Below are 19,556 nucleotides of genomic sequence, written 5' to 3' on the forward strand. Positions count from 1 at the left end.
AAAAATGAGAAAAATACTATTAAACTATAACCATGATGCATGCAAATATGTACAATAAAATATGAAACAATATATATATTAAGGAGACTTTTTTTCAACAAAGATAAAAAAAATCTTAAATAAGTATTTGTAGCTTGTTCATGTCATTTGTCCAGTAACATGCTTATAATTTCAGATTTATATGTAAAAAAATGTTGAGAATCTTTTGAACATGTGGGGGAAAATGAAACAAAACCTGCATGGCAAAACAGCATTTTTCTTTTCATCACAGTGTAATACATGTAACTGATTTTAATTTGATTTTCATTAAATCTATCAGAAGCAAAGTTAATAAAATTACAATTTCAGCAAAAATTTCAAAGTAAATCTTATGGAAACACAATTTTACAACTATGAACAATCAATTGCAATGTACATTCATGTGAATATTTTTTAAAATAGAAATTCAATCCTACCATTTTCAAAGAAAATGCTGACTGTAAATTAATGTCATGTGTGCAAAAACATATAATTGAATCACTCATATTTCCCCTAGCACTAAATCTCAACGAAACTCTCACATCCATGAATGGTATCACATCTTATACTCTTAAACAATAAAGAGAAATGGAATATCTCAAATATCCATGTTGTATCCCCCACCCCCAAAAAAGCAGACTTCAGCTCCCTGTCACAGACCTCAGGTGGGCTCTTCTTGCCTCTCATCGGTTATGTTGTTATGTTAAATTGTAGCCCAATGGTATACATGTACATTGAGAACTAAATCTCTGACTCTTGCTGAATAACACTGGAGTTGTATACTTTGATTCTTGTATTTGGGAGAGCTTTTGTAAGATTGGATGTGAACTGGATGACAGATATGTACTCAGCCGTAGAACTGCTGTCTGAACTGGTCTCCTCTACGTTTGGAAGGAATGGTATCCACTCTGTGTTTGATGATTCATTATCGAGTATAATAGAAGTACTGGAATTGTTCATAATGCCCCACTCTAACTTCTCCAGCTGTTTCAGTCCTGACACGACCTTCATCATATTAGAATTCACCTTTCCTGGTATCTACAGTGTAAAAATACAAAGAACATTCAGTAAGCAAACCATTGAAGAAGTACATAATTATTTTAGCAGCAATCATAATTTCATATGCTATGCACTGCTTCTTCATGTTCTCATACACTGATATATGATAATACCTTAATAAACTTAGCTTCCTAGACATTGTTTATAAGAAAAGTTAAAAAATTCATAATAAGGCTAATCAGATCAAGGAAGACTTATATTGGTAACAGGTATACATTTTCTTTTTTTTTACAGTTGTTGGTAAAGTGTGTATTTAATATATTTTTTACTGATGGATAATATGCAATCAAGAAAATTTCAAGATGAATTTCAAATAGTTTAAATTTACATGTAATTAGGCCATAATAGCATTTCTATCCATTGTAAAAATGATATTCAATGTTAGTGTTTATCATCCAAAGTTGTTACAAAAGGTCCTTCATCTTTGTTGATGTGAGCTAAAAAGTGGGGCCTTGTATACATGTTATTCAAAGTCTGAACATGCATTGACAGAAATGACTATGATCTTCCTAACCCTCTAAATATACATCTGTACATCAGAAAAATTGTACTCACCGGTGAGGTTTTCTGAGTATTGGGCCAGATCACCAGGGTTTTGAGGTGGTCCAGTCCTTTGACATTCTCTGGTAACACAAACATAATCAGCTCTAGCCTCTCTAAACTACAAACAGAAGCTTAAAGTCAGCAACATACAGGTAGTGTACATTTCTGTATTTCATATCACTTTGTTAAACAAGAGGCCCAGGGGCCACATCGCTCACCTGAGCAATTGGCTAGGAAAAAGTACATAGTACATATCAGATCAGAACTGAAAGTTTACTGGGGGTGGGGGTGGGGGGGGGGGGGTGCTTGAACTTCAACTCTCCAGGGGGTCTTGATTTGAACAAACTTGAATCTACACTACATGAGGATGATTCCACATGAGTTTCATCTTTCCTGGCCCAGTGGTTCTTGAGAAGAAGATTTTTAAAGATTTTTCCTATATATTCCTATGTAAAACTTTGATCGGCCATTTTGGCCCCACCCTACCCCCGGGGGTCATGATTTGAACAAATTTGAATCTACACTACATGAGGTTGATTCCACATGAGTTTCATCTTTCCTGGCCCCGTGGTACTTGAGAAGAAGATTTTTAAAGATTTTTTCTATATATTCCTATGTAAAACTTTGATCGGCCATTTTGGCACCACCCTACCCCCGGGGGTCATGATTTGAACAAACTTGAATCTACAATACATGAGGATGATTCCACATGAGTTTCATCTTTCCTGGCCCAGTGGTACTTGAGAAGAAGATTTTTAAAGATTTTTCCTATATATTCCTATGTAAAACTTGGGTCGGCCATTTTGGCACCACCCTACCCCCGGGGGTCATGATTTGAACAAACTTGAATCTACACTACATGAGGATGATTCCACATGAGTTTCATCTTTCCTGGCCCAGTGGTTCTTGAGAAGAAGATTTTTAAAGATTTTTCCTATATATTCCTATGTAAAACTTTGATCGGCCATTTTGGCACCACCCTACCCCCGGGGGTCATGATTTGAACAAACTTGAATCTACACTACATGAGGATGATTCCACATGAGTTTCATCTTTCCTGGCCCAGTGGTTCTTGAGAAGAAGGTTTTTAAAGATTTTTCCTATATATTTCTATGTAAAACTTTGATCGGCCATTTTGGCCCCACCCTACCCCCGGGGGTCATGATTTGAACAAACTTGAATCTACACTATCTGAGGATGATTCCACATGAGTTTCATCTTTCCTGGCCCAGTGGTTCTTGAGAAGAAGATTTTTAAAGATTTTTCCTATATATTCCTATGTAAAACTTTGATCGGCCATTTTGGCCCCACCCTACCCCCGGGGGTCATGATTTGAACAAACTTGAATCTAAACTACCTGAAGATGATTCCACATGAGTTTCATCTTTCCTGGCCCAGTGGTTCTTGAGAAGAAGATTTTTTAATAATGCCATTATTTTTTCTCTAATTCATGATTATCTCCCCTTGGAAAAGGGCGTGGCCCTTCATTTGAACAAACTTGAATCCCCTTCACCCCAGGATACTTTGTAGCAAGTTTGGTTGAAATTGGCCCAGTGGTTCTTGAGAAGAAGATGAAAATGTGAAAAGTTTACAACGACAACGCCGACGACAACGACGACGACGACAACGACAGACAACGGACAAATTTTGATCAGAAAAGCTCACTTGAGCCTTTGGCTCAGGTGAGCTAAAAAGTCCCTACTTTACATATACTGTATACAAGGAAATTTCCGCCCCTTTCGCCCTACTCACAGGTGGACAAATTGAAAACAAGGCATGTTAAGAAATGTTATATAATTTTTTGAACAGAATTGTGACTGAGTGAATTTAAAATTGGGCAAAGTTTGGTTCCTAGTCAATTTCTCCTGATATGTGAAGCGTTCGGATACCTGAAACACCAGTTAAACAAGACTATATAACATTTAAAAATTCTGTTCCAATGAAATATATTTACCGTATATGCACAACTTCTAACAAGAGGCCCAGGGGCCACATCGCTCACCTGAGCAATTGGCTAGGAAAAAGCACATATCAGATCAGAACTGAAAGTTTATTGGGGGGAGGGGGGCTTGAATTTTAACCCCCCAGGGGGTCATGATTTGAATCTACATTACCTGAGGATGATTCCACATGAGTTTCATCTTTCCTGGCCCAGTGATTCTTGAGAAGAAGATTTTTAAAGATTTTAAAGATTTTCCTATATATTCCTACATGTATGTAAAACTTTGATCGGCCATTTTGGCCCCACCCTACCCCTGGGGGTCATGGTTTGAACAAACTTGAATCTATACTACCTGAGGATGGTTCCACATGAGTTTCATTTTTTCTGGCCCAGTGGTTCTTGAGAAGAAGATTTCCCATTAATTCCTATGTAAAACTTTGATCGGCCATTTTGGCCCCCCCCCCCCTCCGGGGGTCATGATTTGAACAAACTTGAATCTATACTACCTGAGGATGATTCCACATAAGTTTCATCTTTCCTGGCCGAGTGGTGTTTGAGAAGAAGATTTTTAAAGATTTTTCCTATATATTCCTATGTAAAACTTTGATCGGCCATTTTGGCCCCAACCTACCCCCGGGGGTCAGTGATTTGAACAAACTTGAATCTACACTACTTGAGGATGCTTCCACATAAGTTTCATCTTTCCTGGCCCAGTGGTTCTTGAGAAGAAGATTTTAAAAGATTTTTTCTATGTATTCCTATGTAAAACTTTGATCGGCCATTTTGGCCCCACCCTACACACATGATTTGAACAAACTTGAATCTATACTACCTGAGAATGATTCCATGTGAGTTTCATCTTTCCTGGCCCAGTGGTTCTTGAGAAGAAGATTTTTTAAGAATGCCATTATTTTTTCTCTAATTCATGATTATCTCCCCTTGGAAAAGGGCGTGGCCCTTCATTTGAACAAACTTGAATCCCCTTTACCCCAGGATACTTTGTAGCAAGTTTGGTTGAAATTGGCCCAGTGGTTCTTGAGAAGAAGATGAAAATGTAAAAAGTTTACGACAACGACGACAACGACAGACAACGGACAAATTGTGATCAGAAAAGCTCACTTGAGCCTTTGGCTCAGGTGAGCTAAAAAGTTCTTCATCCATGAAATCAAATTCCCACGAACCAACATTTTTTCCTCAAACTATGAAAATTTGACCCCACAAAAATACATGATTTTACAGTATATATGTGTAAAGGCTCCTCAGTTACCTATCCTTTTCATACCTTTTGATCTGGCTGAGTGCCTCTCCTAATCCCTCATCACTCTCTATGTCTCCACCATTCTCCAGCCGAAGGATCCTCAAATTCTTCAGATTTGATAACAAAGAGTATGTCTGTAATGTGACAAAAATGGATAGGTTTTAACATACATAAAGTAACAACACACAAAATGCAATTGGTCAAATTTGTTTAACAATAAACCTAAATAATCTGTAGAGCTTTTGATCAGAAGCTCACTCCCTTTAAATAAGTGTAGACACAATCAATGACACTGGTGTCCTGCGCCCTTCGACTAGCTGCACTGGCCATCCACTCAAATAAGTCAAGGGTAAATACAAGTAATTTCATAAATATGCTCCCATTTAAATCTTCCCTTTTAATTAACACTTGAAAACAGGAAAATCATTTAGACTGACATCTGTATTAAGTAAATCATACTTTGGAAGTACATTGTCACCACCAACCAGTTAAAACCAACATTGATGCATATAGTTATAAAACTGTTGCTTTTTCCTCAACAGAACACTTTAATAATGAGGTTTAGCATACCTTGGATGTCCATCTTGGACAATCTCCCAGCTCCAGGCATTCCAGCTGCTCCATCTTCTCTAGAAAAGCAAACTCAGCCTCCTCAACATTGGTCAAGGTGGTCAAAGACTGTAAAACAAAGGTCAACCAGTCATTAATGTAAAACCTTAGGACAAGATTGTCAAAGGATTCAGGAATTATTTATGAACATTCAATAGCAATAAAATTACAATCTAATGCATTTAGGTTTAGATGCATATATGCAATAACTGTAATTTGTAGTCAACATTGTTATATATGTACTTCAGTATTTTGGATGACCATTTTACAGATTTAATGCATATGTCAACATATTTTAAAAGGGATTTTGAAATCAATTATTTGCCTATAATAAAATGAACTACATGTGTATGCTAAAAATAGTATCATTTATATTTTTATTGTTAAAGATTACCAAAAATATAAAAGATTTGCCCATTTTTTGAGACATGATAATCATTCATAATAAGAATATTACTAGAAATACATATACATTGAACAAAAGTTCATTATTAAGATTTGCAAGTAACTTTTGTTTTTTAAAAAAAGAGAAATGACGTCATGATTTAAATCTTTCTATGAAAACAAGAATTTGTGTTACTTCCTGTTTGACCGGAAGTGACGTCGACGGACGGAAAATTAAGTTTCATGCTTAGAAATACAAAACATGTCAAAAACGGTTTTTTTCTTCCGGTTTCTTTTATTTTGATGACATTGAACAAAAGTTCAACAACTTTATGAAAACAAGAGATGTTTGTAAATCACTTAATTTTGCACCCTATATATTTCAACAAAATACTTTCAGTTTAGAAGATAAAAAGCAATCATTGGAATTTTTCTATATGTGCCATTTTGAAAGAGAAATTGAAAAACAAAATGATCCTTCTATTATCTAAAATCAGTATACTTTCTGCTCCAGCTTTAGCCGTCTCTGAGCCTTTGTCTGGAAACGAAAGCCTATAAATTTTTGTTTCAAGGGTAATAACTCAAAACCAGAAGTGACTTTTTGAAATTTTTGACAACTTGACCTAGATGAAAATCATCGATTGAGAAATGAGTGAGATATGATAAATCTGTATACCAAATTTCATGTTTTACATAAGGCAACCAATAATTGGAATTTTTCTATGGAATTTTTCTATGTCCAAGGGGTATTACTCTACCCAAAATGACTTGATTGCAACCAAAACAGAATTTGATCTAGATATTTTTATGATAAAGGTGTATACAGGACCAAATTTTATTTCAATATGTGCAACCTTTGTGAAGTAAATGAATGGAAACTGCAAATTATTGGAATTTTTTTTTAAGTCCAAGGGGCAAAGCAATAAAACAAAACTTGACCTAGATATTCATTTGAAAAATCTGTATACCAAATTTAATCAATAAGTGCAACCTTTGGGAAGAAAATGAATGGAAACTGATGGTGGACCGACAGACATCAGCAAAGCAATATGCCCTCTTCATGGGGGGGGGGGGGGGATATCAACATTAGGTGAACATTATCATACCAGCTTTCTCAGATGTTTCAAAGAGGAGAGATCATCAAGCCCTCCACTTAGGGTAAATGATGGCAAAGCTAACCCAACCACTCCTCGAAGCTTTAGTTCTGTTAGATTTGGCAAGGAGCTAAACTTTCCTATATTAAGTTTAGTAACATGGTCCCTGTAAAATACAGTAAAATTTGAAACCAGAACTGCAAATCAGTTATAAATTCTCTAGTTTTTACTGTTTATTTTGTAATCATAAATCAATAAAAGGTCAAATTCTAAAAGAATACACACAAAATTCTTATATACAAAACTGATTGCAGCACAGGAGAGAATAGCACTGTTTTATTTTTTCCTGTTTGTTTACCATTTCTGGTCATCATCATAGTCACTGATCCACTCCGCTGTGAAGACTTCAAGATGAGGCATCTTCTCACAGACGTGCTGTAAAACAGAGCCGGGAACCAGGCCAAAGTGAATGTTCTGTATACAGGTTAGCTGAGGAACCACAGACAGAAACTGGTGCCAAGTGTGATTCCGACTCTCATAATGTTCCAGGCCTCGTAGATTCTAAAATTTTAACAGGCATTTAGTTTAAAATGCATGTGTATATCACAATGTTACTGTTATACACTAAAAGGAATCAAGCAGCAGGCTATAAACCCTCTCCAGAGTTAATGTCAAAAGAATTTTTATGATCTCTCCATCATTAAAGTAGTGATAAAAAAGAAATACCATCATGTATTCATAATCTTATCAGATAAGAATACAAACACATTATTTATTGTATGCAAAATAAAAACAATTCTTGTAATTATTTCCTAATAACTAAATATCAAACTGAGTTTGTAACAAAGTCAGCCTAAAACTGCTAGCAAAAAGTCAAAACACACACATATTTTAAAAACACAATAGTTAATTACCAAAGTATGAACGGCCCTTTGGAGGAGAAACCTGACAGCCTTTTTCCAGTCCGCCACTCTTACATTCCTGAGTTTTACCTCATGCCACTATTTATAGATAATAAGCAATTTACTATTAACATTCAAGTGCACAAAACAGTGACTTAACTAACTTTACATTGATGATCATCTTAAAATTTACAACTGGTACATGAACATTCGACCAACAAGAGGATGTTAAAGAAATTACATTAGTCTTAAAACTGCCAAACAAATATACTACCACTGCCATTTCTTGATATTTTTTCTACTTTTCTTGCAATTACATGTCAAATTTTAATAAGTTGTTGGTGTTAACTTACAAGCATGGGGCTCTTTGCCAAAGCTCTCCAAGTTGGACAAACCAAACTTACTCTAATTGAAAAAAAAATACATGTATGCATAAATGTTGATAAATTGTATGTTTATTCCATTTGAATGGCCTAGTAAATGTATGACTAGATCTTACCTTGCCAAATCATGCATGTTGAGATACTGAAATATGCAGAGCATACAGTCAAATCCCCCATATAACTTTTTGATTTGACAGTTAGCTGGGTTGATTCCCGCCTTCCAATGCCTTTGTGAACGGCCTTTCTTAGAATCTGGAGAATCATTTTTTTCTTTCGGAGTAGAGCTACCAATATTTACACTAATCTTTGTGTTAGGAGATGATGATTTGTCATTTGTTACTGTAACACACAATTTTGCTGTTTCCCCAAGTTGAACAGGAAATGTTTTAGGGGGCAAGAACACCTTAAGTCCATCGGCTGTCACTAGAAGACAGGAAGGGGGAACAGTAATTTGCATATTGTTTATTTTCAGTGCCAAAGGCTGCTTGAGATTCAGTCTTTTTGCCACAGCACTAGGTAGGGTCAATAACTGGCCATTCTTCGATGTCTGGGTGATTTCAATGCCGCCGGGGCCAGGGCTAGATTTGGGCGTGGGAGCCGCAGTCAGTTTTGGGGGCGGGGGCTGAGTGACGGGAGATACGCTCGGTAGGGAATAACTTATTTTCGTAGATGAAAAAGCTGTTGGCTGGTTGACAATGTTAGGAGATACCTGAATTTGACTTAATAAATTTGGTGCATTTAATGGATTAAAGATGGGCAGATTTGGTATTGCTGTAAATGCTGCAGGGTTCGGAGAAACTACTGTATTACTACTAGAGACGTTTATCTGAGGACTACTTCCATTAAAGGCTAGGCTTGCTTGTGATCCACTGAAAGAATTCAGCAATACAGGCATGGGGGTAGTGGTCACAATAACAGATCGCTTATCCAGTACACTCTTCAGAGTGCCCATGGTTGTCGAACTGACAGTATTTTTCCCCTTTGTTTGACCATATTCTTCTGTATCCATGGGCTCTTGCTTTACTGTGACTGTATTTGTAGTGGTTACGGAATTGGAGGAAACAGGGATTTCTGGGGTTAATCTGGTAGTGTTAATGGATTTGATCACTGGAATGTTGGCTGTGATGGGTTTACCGTTGATGTTCTGCATTGTTATTGGGATCAGTTTGAGTGTCTTTGGCTTTGGTTTTTGCACAGCTGCAGATCCCGTAACACACCTCTGTAGTAATAAATATAAAACCAAGTTCACATTAACAAAATATCTTTTATATAAAAGTGAACATGAAGACAATATTTTTATAAACAGTTTTACAATTACATACAAGAATGAAATGCACAAAATCCACATGTATTCTTTGTCTATTAATTTTTGCCAACTGGGTATAAAAGATGGTGCTCATCTTCTATATATATTACAGAGTCCACAAATTGACATGAAATTCTAAAGATCACACAGTAAATAAAATTTCAGTATATTAATGTATAAGAATGGATTAATCTTGGACTGTTGACCAGACAATGGCATACTGACCAGACAGACAAAGTCCTCGATATCTGGGTCTGTGTTGACACACTCTGGATGGAACAGACAGAGACAGACAAGACACTGCAGAGAGGGGGGCACCAAGTTCCTCCCGGGGCAATTCAAGTTACACAGTTCCTCCAAACTTTCAGGACTGTAAAACAAAATTATTCTGTCATTATGCAGATTAAAACCTCCTATCTAAGGCAATCTAAATTTAATCCCCTGGTTCTCAGGCCAATTTTCTCCAAAACAGATGCGGGAGGACGGCATTTTATTTTTCATTTTATTGGCAATCAAGTAGATGAGGGAGGTATTTTTTTTAATTTTAATTTCCGAATTTTCTTTAACATAAAGATAATTTTTTTAATCACAGATATACTTTCCATTTCTGGTCAAAATTTCTGCTTTATCCATTGCTTAACAGCGTGTAAACATCATAGGTAATGTCCTCGAATGTATTTTCAAACGAAGTAGCCAAAATCTCATTGTAAATGACTATCAGAAGTGATATTTGAATACTAAACTAAGAAACAAATGAGGTCGGAAATTTTTTTCCCGGATTGGTCTCCGCAATACCAACTTTTTATTTTATCAAAAATACAATAAAATCGGCAATGCGGCTACCTCAAAACGGATGCGCGCGGGCCTGAGAATCAAGATTTCAATTTTATATGGCCTAATACGATTGTAAAACCTTGTACATGTATAAACTATAACTGCATTTTTCTTTTAAAACCTGTCGGTAAAATCTTAGCACAAACAAATTTATCATGCACAGATTTAAAGGGCAATTTCACATATGCAAATAAACCTCTATCTGTATGTGGCAAATATTCTTAAAACCATGCCACATGTTTAATGAACATATAAAAATGCAAATGTTATATTACTAAAGTGTAAAAGTTGAGTTTGCCGAATGCCATACCTTTCTAGCTGTTTAGCTGGCTTGAATGGCTTTGGTACACCTTGCGTTGTACTCTTCCTTGCTGTGGGTTTGGACCGTTTGGGGGAGGGCTCACTGGGAGAGGACGAGTCAGTTGACTCCACTTTGGGAATCTCCGAATCCCCACTGGATAATTTGATAATCTCTACTCTCTTTGTACTGGGTGGTCTCCCCCTTTTACGAGGTATTCCTGTTCGTGGCATTAAATTTTTGTTAATTCCACTTGGTGGTCTTCCTCTTTTCCTCTTTATAAATCCAGTCTGCTTAAAAAATATATTTTTTTTTCTAAAGATTATTTACATATCCATAAAAATAAATTCTGATTTATTTCAAAAATTTTTGTTGACTTGATTAATCTAATAGAAGAATTAGAATTTGTCTATTTTCAAGTTTGCTAATATATTCATAAAATATATAATGCCATAATTGCATTTTAGGCTCAAATAAAGGGAACTTTGCAAAGTGTATTGGTAGTTAAAAGTAATTACATGATTGCAGGATACGGGCTATCTCCAATTTTTTGGTCTTAAAATCTGCTGCTGGATTTTATAATTTCATTTGCTCAAGTAAATTAAAAGAGACAAGTTAACAATTCACAAACAAGTTCCCCACAATAGGGCTTACTCTAGAATTCTGACCTGACTAATCCTAATGGGCCCTCCAACTGAGAGTTCCTTTTCCTCTCCATCCCGCTCTATAACAACCTGTGGCTTAGACTCTCTGTGCAGTCTTGGTGTTTTTGGTGACCCAAAATTCCCTCGACCTACTGACCCTGAGGATCGAACAACCTCAAAAGGAGGCTCCAAGATCGGTTTGCGTAGAAATGAAAAATTGTCTATGGTCAAATCTGAATTGGTCATAACCACTGAAATCAAAAGAATTTCATATAAAAAATTAATTTTACATGAATTTTCATTTATTTTTCATGCTAACTGAATACATGTATGTAAAGAATATACTTACAATATTTAGTTATGTCAACCATTGATCTCTGTAAAAGAAGAATAAAAAGGATTGATATATTGGTAGGGAATGTTTACACATGTATTGTACAAGTAATTGATTTGGTATTTATCAAATATATATTAAAATTTAAAGAAACACACTGTCACAGTCATACTAACAAATCCAACAAAGGTAGTTGAAGTGAATTTAAATAATAAATTTTACACTAAAATAGTGGATCTGCATAAAGACTGAAATAACATTTATTAATTTGATTTTTGAAATCTGACAAGTAAAAAATCTTATGGACCAGTATGGTACTAACAAATCTCATTATTCAATTTTCAATGTTTTCATGTAATCATTATTCACAGGATATTTGTAGAAGTAAAGCATCAAATTCAAAAATTACAAAATGAAACAGAAGATTTACAGTCATATAATATTGTCCTTACTAATTTCCTTCCCTCTGGAGGATGGTAATATACATCGGCTGGAATAGACTTCATTGCTCCGTGCTTGGTGACAGGGGTGTATGTACTCCGGAACACAACTTCTCTCCTCCAGCCTAAATATGGTAAAATTTGTTTTAACATCAGAAAAATCTCTCCTTGGTTTTTGTATGATGACTGCCTTTGTATAATTCTTACCTTCTTTAAATGGTTTCAGTAAAAGTTCTCTTTGCTCCTCTGTCATCATGCTAGCCTTTCTATTTGCTGCAAAACATTTTCAAAAAGAAATACATTTCTCTCTATCATGACATACAGAATCAGAATACATCAATAAAATTATGAATTAATTGTGTGACCTTTAAACATATGATCATTGTAAGAAATATGCAAAATTCTAGTTTACTCTCTAGTCCAATGCCTCTAAATCTCATCAGAGCTAACAATTTTTTTAATCAAAGAAACAAATCTGAGTTTCTGAAATCTGCCAGTCCAACTGGTCAGACTAAAATGATCTTTTATTTCATAATATATGTTTTGGAATAAAGTATGATTTGTTGTCTTATCTTCCTTCTCTCTATAAGGTAAGAGATATGAATTTGAACAGAAGATAGATGCTCAGATAAGTTAATTTATCAATTCATTTTTAATCTTGACCTGCGAAATCTAGATTTTTTTCTAGCAAATTTGTTTATAAGTTAAAACTCAGGATCAGCAATAAAAAGTACTTTGTCTCTGTGGAGTCGAGTCTGCAGTTTCAAAATCGTCAGTATATTCTCCATCCACTTTTTTCACATGTTGACGCTTTCCCTTTCCAAAGACATCAGTTGCCTTGACGATGTCATTCTCATTAATTTCAATCCCCTCCTCTTCTTCCTCCTCCTCTTCTGTTTGTGTTTCTGTCCCAGTTACGTCTTCATCACAAGTTGTGTTATCCTTGTCATTGACAGATTCATCTACATTTGAAATTTTGTCTTTATCTTCAAAAGATGTATCATCTTCATTCTTTCTACTCTCTCCATTTTCTGAGTTTAAATCATCTTCATTGTGCTTTTTCCCTACAACTGCATCTCCGTCAGTTTCATCTTTGCCAGGTGTATCAGGTTCAACATTTCCTACACCGTCATTGTTGACATCTTCAGTATTTGATTTAGTGTCCTCATCATTATCAGTCAATTCATTCTCTCTTTCTTCTGTAGCGTCAACAGACTGAACTTGGTCTCCAGCATTTGTAACAGTGTCCACACCATTTGTAGGTTCTGGCAAAGGCTTCATAACATCTGCCATGTCTCTTCACTCAAGGAATCTCCCTCTCATTGTTTAGCTGCAAATGATATATAAAATTTGTTTAATAATTTTTAATCAGTTCCACATAAACAAAATATAATACCGTTAACTAAAGAAAAGTTAGAAAACACTGGGTTACTGTATCATTTGCTATATCAATATTTATAATCAAATTTTAATATACAACTGAGGACTGGATGTACTTTAGAAAATTTTCACATACTTTTTAATGGCCAAAAGAGGCTGGCATATCAGCAGGTTAAGTTTACGACAGATATCAACAGATACACTGATTTCAGCGGTCAGTGACAACTTGTTTCGCATCGCTGCTCAATTTTTCTAAGCAATTCAGAAAGAAGATCAAACTATAAAATGAAGTAATTGATTAGTCAATATATTTCTTGGGTGTAAAACTGTTTACCTTGCATTTTATTTTTAATGTAATACTTCTTCAGCTGGAAAAATAAGGATAAAAGAATGAAACTTGAAACTTTAAAATGTGCGTACAACCGGAAGTATCAAAACTTTGAAAAACAAATTGACTCGTACATCGAGTGATTCGTATTAAATTCACTAATTTTTCCAATTTAAGTAAATAACAGTGATTTCTTTTCACATATGCACATTTTTATGCCCCCAAAAAGAAGATTTGGGGTATATAGTTTTACCCTGTCCGTCTGTCTGTCTGTTTGTTCGCAAACATAACTTTGGGTGCATCGGGCTACGTACGTATGGCCTTCATATTTCACAGGTGTGTAGACCTCTGTACCGTGTGTAAATTTGAAAATTTGACATCTAACAAAAAACACCAAATTTTAATCTTTACCATAATTTCTGAGCAATCAACACTAGGGTTTCATATTTTACATGTGTATTTAATTCTTTTGACAAGACCTTCCTTTGGATACCAACAATTTTGAACTTTCGACCTTGACCTTAGAGTTGGACGCATGTTTTAAAATTTTACATTAAAGCTGACATGAATTCTTAAATACGCAACATTTTCATCTATGTACGACTTGTTTCATACCAACTATAGCCGTATTCCGCCATATTTCTTTCAGATACCTTGTCTCATTGTAACGATGTATACCCCAATGCGCTCGTTACACTTGAATGATTTTTTGGATTGGGTATCGACTTGTGCACATCTCCGATGGTAAAGCATATGAGAACACATGAGGTGATCAAGACATTTCAAAAACAAAATAAACAACATAATAATCATAGTTTTGAATGATTATTGATTTGAATCAAAAGAGAAAAAATGCAAATTTGGAAGAGAAATTTAGATGCGTGAGTACGTATTTTTACAGTGCACCAATTTATGCAGAATAAACTTGAAATGAAAAGCAGTAAAATTTGCAAACACATTTTGAAATTATATCATTTGAATGGAACAAAACAACCAACGTCTTTGATTTGCAGGTCCTATGCAATTGATGCATATCGAGAAAACGCATCGAACGCTGTAAACGTACCCATACCTGATAATAAGGTTACTGCATCGGTTCGAAGATGTGCACAAGTCAAGTGAAATACACCCTGAATTCCATTTATTGAAATATGCATCACAAAAAAGAAATAAACTCCATAAAAGCTCAACAGTAAACACACTATCATTACTCCGTACACACTAGCACGACGATTCACTTAGTCCGTGCTGATCAGATTTTGGTCAGGGAAAATATCAACAGTGGAAAGAGAAGTTATTTGGTATTTGCGCGGCTGAAAGGGGGGGGATATTATAACTGATGTTCATATTATTAAGCTAAAACTGTGAATTGTTTATCTACATGTAGTTCTAATATACATTCTAGACAAAGTCATGTATATAGTCTGCAGTTGGTTTGCGTCGCAAAATTCATTTGTCAATTATAACTGATTATTTTAGTACTAATCTCAAATCTAAACAAAGTAATTTGATGTACGGCTATAATTTACTTCAAATCTTAAAAGCAATTAACCAGAATACAAATTTTTATGTGTACATCTATACATTCTTTAACACATACACACTCGGAGAAAGGCCATCCCCTGTTCAGATTGACATTTAGGCATTTGATTTTTTGGACGGGGGAGGGGGGGGCATACAAAAATAATTGACATGACCGTTATTTAAATATTCTTGGAAGACAAACATTTCTGCCGAATTCAGTTTTGAGATTTTTTAAAATGTGTCACTCCGACCACAAAGTATGTGCATTTTGAGGAATGTAACTGTTTTATAATTATGTTGTTACAGGAAGTATTTCGAGATTTCAGTATCCCTGCCTGATAGTCTAGGTATTTTTTTTATATATATAAATAATTTCTGTAGGTGAATTTGGGAGATAATTTTAAAAGCTAGGGTAGGGATACTTGACACTGGTTGAATACGGATAATTATTATTTATTCTTTTGTATATTGAACTCTCTCTCTCTCTCTCTCTCTCTCTGTAACCACCCGTTGGGGCAATGATAGGTATAAAATCCTACGCACTTTGTGCTGTACCATTTATTATGCCTTAGGACAGATCAAGGATTTTTTTTCAGGCGGGATGTCGAAACTTCATAAATTGAATAATAATTTTACTTTGGACAGGAAATTAACCCAAACGCCCAAATTGAAAGAGAAACTAGACGTACATGTATTATGAACAATGAACTCACTAAATGATACCCCCTGCCTCCCATATGGTCATAATGGCAAAGTCCATATTTAGCTAAACCCATACGTGTCAGATCAAAAAGTGAAATAGGAGGTGCATAATGGTAATCTCTAATAAACTTAAGATTCTTTGAAAGTTTCATTAAATTTCTCTAAGTGGTGTAAGAGGATTTGCGGATAAGAGATGGGTACCCCAAAGCGTAACAGACAGACGAACGGACATAACGATTACCTCCCACTTTTCAGGCGGGGGATATAATAAACGTGAAATATAAATCACAGGAATGGAAACACTGGGAACTTTCTCGAATACCTTCTCAAACGTATGTGTCGAACTTGGACAACAGACAAGAGAATTTTTAAAAAGCTAGTTTTAGGTAGAATGTGGAATTTTCACGAGGAGTTTACTCTTCCTATATGCTTTTTCTAATAATCATTACTTATTTATGTCTAAAAATTTGATTCACATTAAATTCTATTTTCATTATCATTGTACCAAAGAATCAAACTCGTTTATTATACCCCACGCGTGAGGTATAATGTTTTTGACCCGTCAGTCAGTCTTTTTTTTTTTTTTTTTTTTTTGGTCAGCGCAACTTCTCATAAACCACTGTACAGAGTTTTGTCGAACTTTGCAGATATTTATAGGAGACAATGTGTGTGTAGATTTGCACATCACCAGGAAATTCCGAATTCTTTATTTTTCGGGAATTTCCGCACTTTTACATTTAGATTTTGGCCATATCTTGAATATAGAGGTGAGCAGTTTGTCAGCGCAACTCCTCATAAACCGCTGCACACAATTTCGTCAAACTTTGCAGATATTTAGGACACAATGTGTATAGATGTGCATATTACAAGGAAATTACGATTCCTTTATTTTTTTTCTGGGAATTTCAGCACTACTTCGACTTTTGGGGGAGCGTGGGGTATGTGAACGTGCTCACTTTTTCTTTCATAGTGCATAAAATTATAAATAACTTTAAATCAAATTATATTAGGTCTAATAAAGGCAATACACAATATTTATTTGATAATAATTGATCATAAAGAAATCCAATCTGTTTCAGACCTTTTTCTTACATTATTTTTATGAAAGTGTTATGCATGTTTTATTACATCCCCCCTCCCCTCATATCACGGGAAAGTATCTTCAAAAGTTAAATGATTCGTAATAATGCCTGCTTTTTTTTAAAAATGAATTTGATGAAGTTAAACCATGTACTTAATCGTAATTTTTTTTTACAACATGTACAGACAAGAGTAATGTTTATTTTTGAAAAATTACTTGCATTTTTTTTTCAATCAACCCCACTGAGCTTTCAACCTTTGATATTTTCCCTGACCAAATAAAATGATCGGCATGGGCCACGTGTGTCCAAGCATCTTTTACTGTTGAGTTAGCAATGGATTACATGACTTCTGAGATGCATTTTTCAATAAAAGTAAAATAGGATAATTCTTTCGACATGTGCACATCCCTGTAACGATAGCAGTAGTCAGGTAAATGTTTTTATCACTGCGTTTGACGCGTTTTCCCGACCTGCATGGGTGTTTGATGTACATGTATGTATTCCATGTTAGTTTATTTTCTATATTGCAGCAAATGCATTCAAAAATAATTTAATTCTCGGTATAGTTCTATTTTTTGTTGAATTTTTACTTTTCAAACATGTATTTGGTCAGTGTTATGGTATGTCTTAAAACTATGCTATCGGAGATGTGTATATGTCGACAGTCATAGAAAATCACTGAAGTGAAGCAATCGTACAAGGCTATATATAGCAGGTACAGGTTGCCAAAAATTTTCAATTAAATATGGCGGAATCGAAGAAATATGGCGGACAAAGGCGTACAGGAATGTAGTAAGTCGTACAAAGATGAAAAATGATGGCTTTTTAAGAGTTCATGTCAGCTTTAAGTATTAGATCTTTGGGGAAAAAAACTTGAAGTTAATTATTTTTTAGTCATTATTTTCACTGATATGCCAATTTATTTATCGTTAGTTTCTCTATGTAATAAAAAACAATATTACTATAAGTTTTAAGTGTTTTATTTTATAAACATTCGAGTGTACACCCATAAATCACGAGGATATAACTCTCAGATTATATTAGAAATTCATAAATCACGAAAAAAAATTATACATATGATTATTGTATCATATAATATAATATTTTTTGCATTCATATAGATTGAAATTATTGTCATTGTTGACGATGTGTAATACTGATTCATGAACCCAAATAACATGTACTGACTTCCTGCTAATCTTGTCCCAAGGCGATTGAAACCTCACATGTTGACACTATTTTTTACACATTGATCGGCCAGGTAAACACAAGCAAAACAAATAAGAAATAAGTCAAAATTACCGATTCTTCCAAATGTTTATTTAAAAAATGAATAAATGTACTCTTTTAATAACTTGTTTATAAATAATGAAAACTAAATCATTAACAAATCCCCCAATAAGTGTTCATATTGTTTATGTGACAGAAGAATGGTAGCGTAATTTTATTTCATGGTCATTTGATAAATTGTTAGGTTTTATTTGAAGACTGCATACAATGCCCTTTAACACATGGTACTTGTATTAATTTACATTTTTCAATTAAAAAAATCTTAAATCTTACTGTAATGAAAAGGGTTTTTTTTTTAAATAGTGCAATGCAAACTGAGTTCTAAATAATTTTACAGCATTAATTATTTAAATAGGCCTAGATATACATATATTTTAATTCTGTAGTTTTATTTAAGGGATAAAAATCATCCCCTGACTTCCCTTTTTAATCTTATTTAATTTTTTAGAAATTGATTATAGACTACATTTGTGTAAATTTAATCTCCTGAAGACATTAGGTAAGTAAAATAATCTCTACTTATTAAATATTTGTAAGAAATCCTTGTTTTTCAACATTTTAAAAACCTCTTTGCTGAAAATAAACAAAACAACAGAGAGCCTGCAAATTCAGAATGCACAAGGAGCGGAACTATCATGCCACTCATAACCATTTTCATGCATGAGTGAACAAAGCAGTCCCAGGGACTGCTGGGTCTGCTTTCTAGAGAAGTCCTACACCGGTCCCAGAACAGTCCCACAGTGGTGCCAAAGCAGCCCCGGGGACTGTTTTCTGGGACTACTTGGGTGTCAGGTTGGGTCCGGTCGGTACTGTCTATAGGTGTGCCAGTGGTATGTCAAACTTTGCAATATTTGATATTTTCCCTTTACATTGAATAATTTTCCATTTTTTAATTGTAAAAAGTTCCATATTTAATTGCATAATTGCATAAGTAAGGGAAGTTGACGATATTGGGTGAGTGGGTTGAGAGGGGGTGATAGGTACCAAGTAAAGGTCAAATAATTTATTTTATTACCCCAAAACAACAAAGAAGTTATTTATCAAGTTTCATCTTTTATTAATCTAACTTTAAATCTTGCCTACAGGGCTCATGCAGCTTTGTAATTTAACAAAAAGTGATCTAAGTATTTACTAGTATCAGCAGCATTAAAAAGAAGACTCAAGTTACGACTTAATAAGATAGAACTTACTTTGTGGAATTG

At 34.7% G+C, this 19,556-nt stretch overlaps 1 protein-coding gene across 1 annotated transcript; it reads right to left on the reverse strand.

The window, feature by feature from the left end:
• Nucleotides 1-19: 19 nt before the first annotated feature.
• LOC134256839 (uncharacterized) lies at nucleotides 20-13,864 on the reverse strand. Its single transcript, XM_062739504.1, has 17 exons — nucleotides 13,763-13,864; nucleotides 12,783-13,378; nucleotides 12,256-12,321; nucleotides 12,061-12,173; nucleotides 11,624-11,651; nucleotides 11,299-11,525; nucleotides 10,643-10,920; nucleotides 9,724-9,868; nucleotides 8,309-9,411; nucleotides 8,163-8,214; nucleotides 7,822-7,908; nucleotides 7,266-7,468; nucleotides 6,920-7,073; nucleotides 5,391-5,498; nucleotides 4,845-4,954; nucleotides 1,633-1,738; nucleotides 20-1,056 (listed from the first exon to the last, which is right to left on the reverse strand). Exons 2-17 carry the CDS (start codon nucleotides 13,339-13,341, stop codon nucleotides 760-762), a joined length of 3,636 nt encoding a protein of 1,211 aa, XP_062595488.1. The 5' UTR covers nucleotides 13,342-13,378; nucleotides 13,763-13,864; the 3' UTR covers nucleotides 20-759.
• Between the last annotated feature and the right edge of the window lie 5,692 nt (nucleotides 13,865-19,556).

This window comes from Saccostrea cucullata, unplaced genomic scaffold (assembly GCF_032062105.1).
Source record: "Saccostrea cucullata isolate Sc308-1 unplaced genomic scaffold, CSIRO_AGI_Scuc_v1 ctg8, whole genome shotgun sequence".
NCBI classification, from domain to species: domain Eukaryota; kingdom Metazoa; phylum Mollusca; class Bivalvia; order Ostreida; family Ostreidae; genus Saccostrea; species Saccostrea cuccullata.

Excerpts from the sequence above, each read along its gene's own strand:
- LOC134256839 (XM_062739504.1), bottom strand. The coding sequence starts at position 13,341 with ATGGCAGATGTTATGAAGCCTTTGCCAGAACCTACAAATGGTGTGGAC. Across the intron at positions 9,869-10,642 it reads CCAGCTAAACAGCTAGAAAG|TCCTGAAAGTTTGGAGGAAC; the intron begins GTATGGCATTCG and ends TTTGTTTTACAG. Across the intron at positions 4,955-5,390 it reads GTCCAAGATGGACATCCAAG|ACATACTCTTTGTTATCAAA; the intron begins GTATGCTAAACC and ends GTCACATTACAG.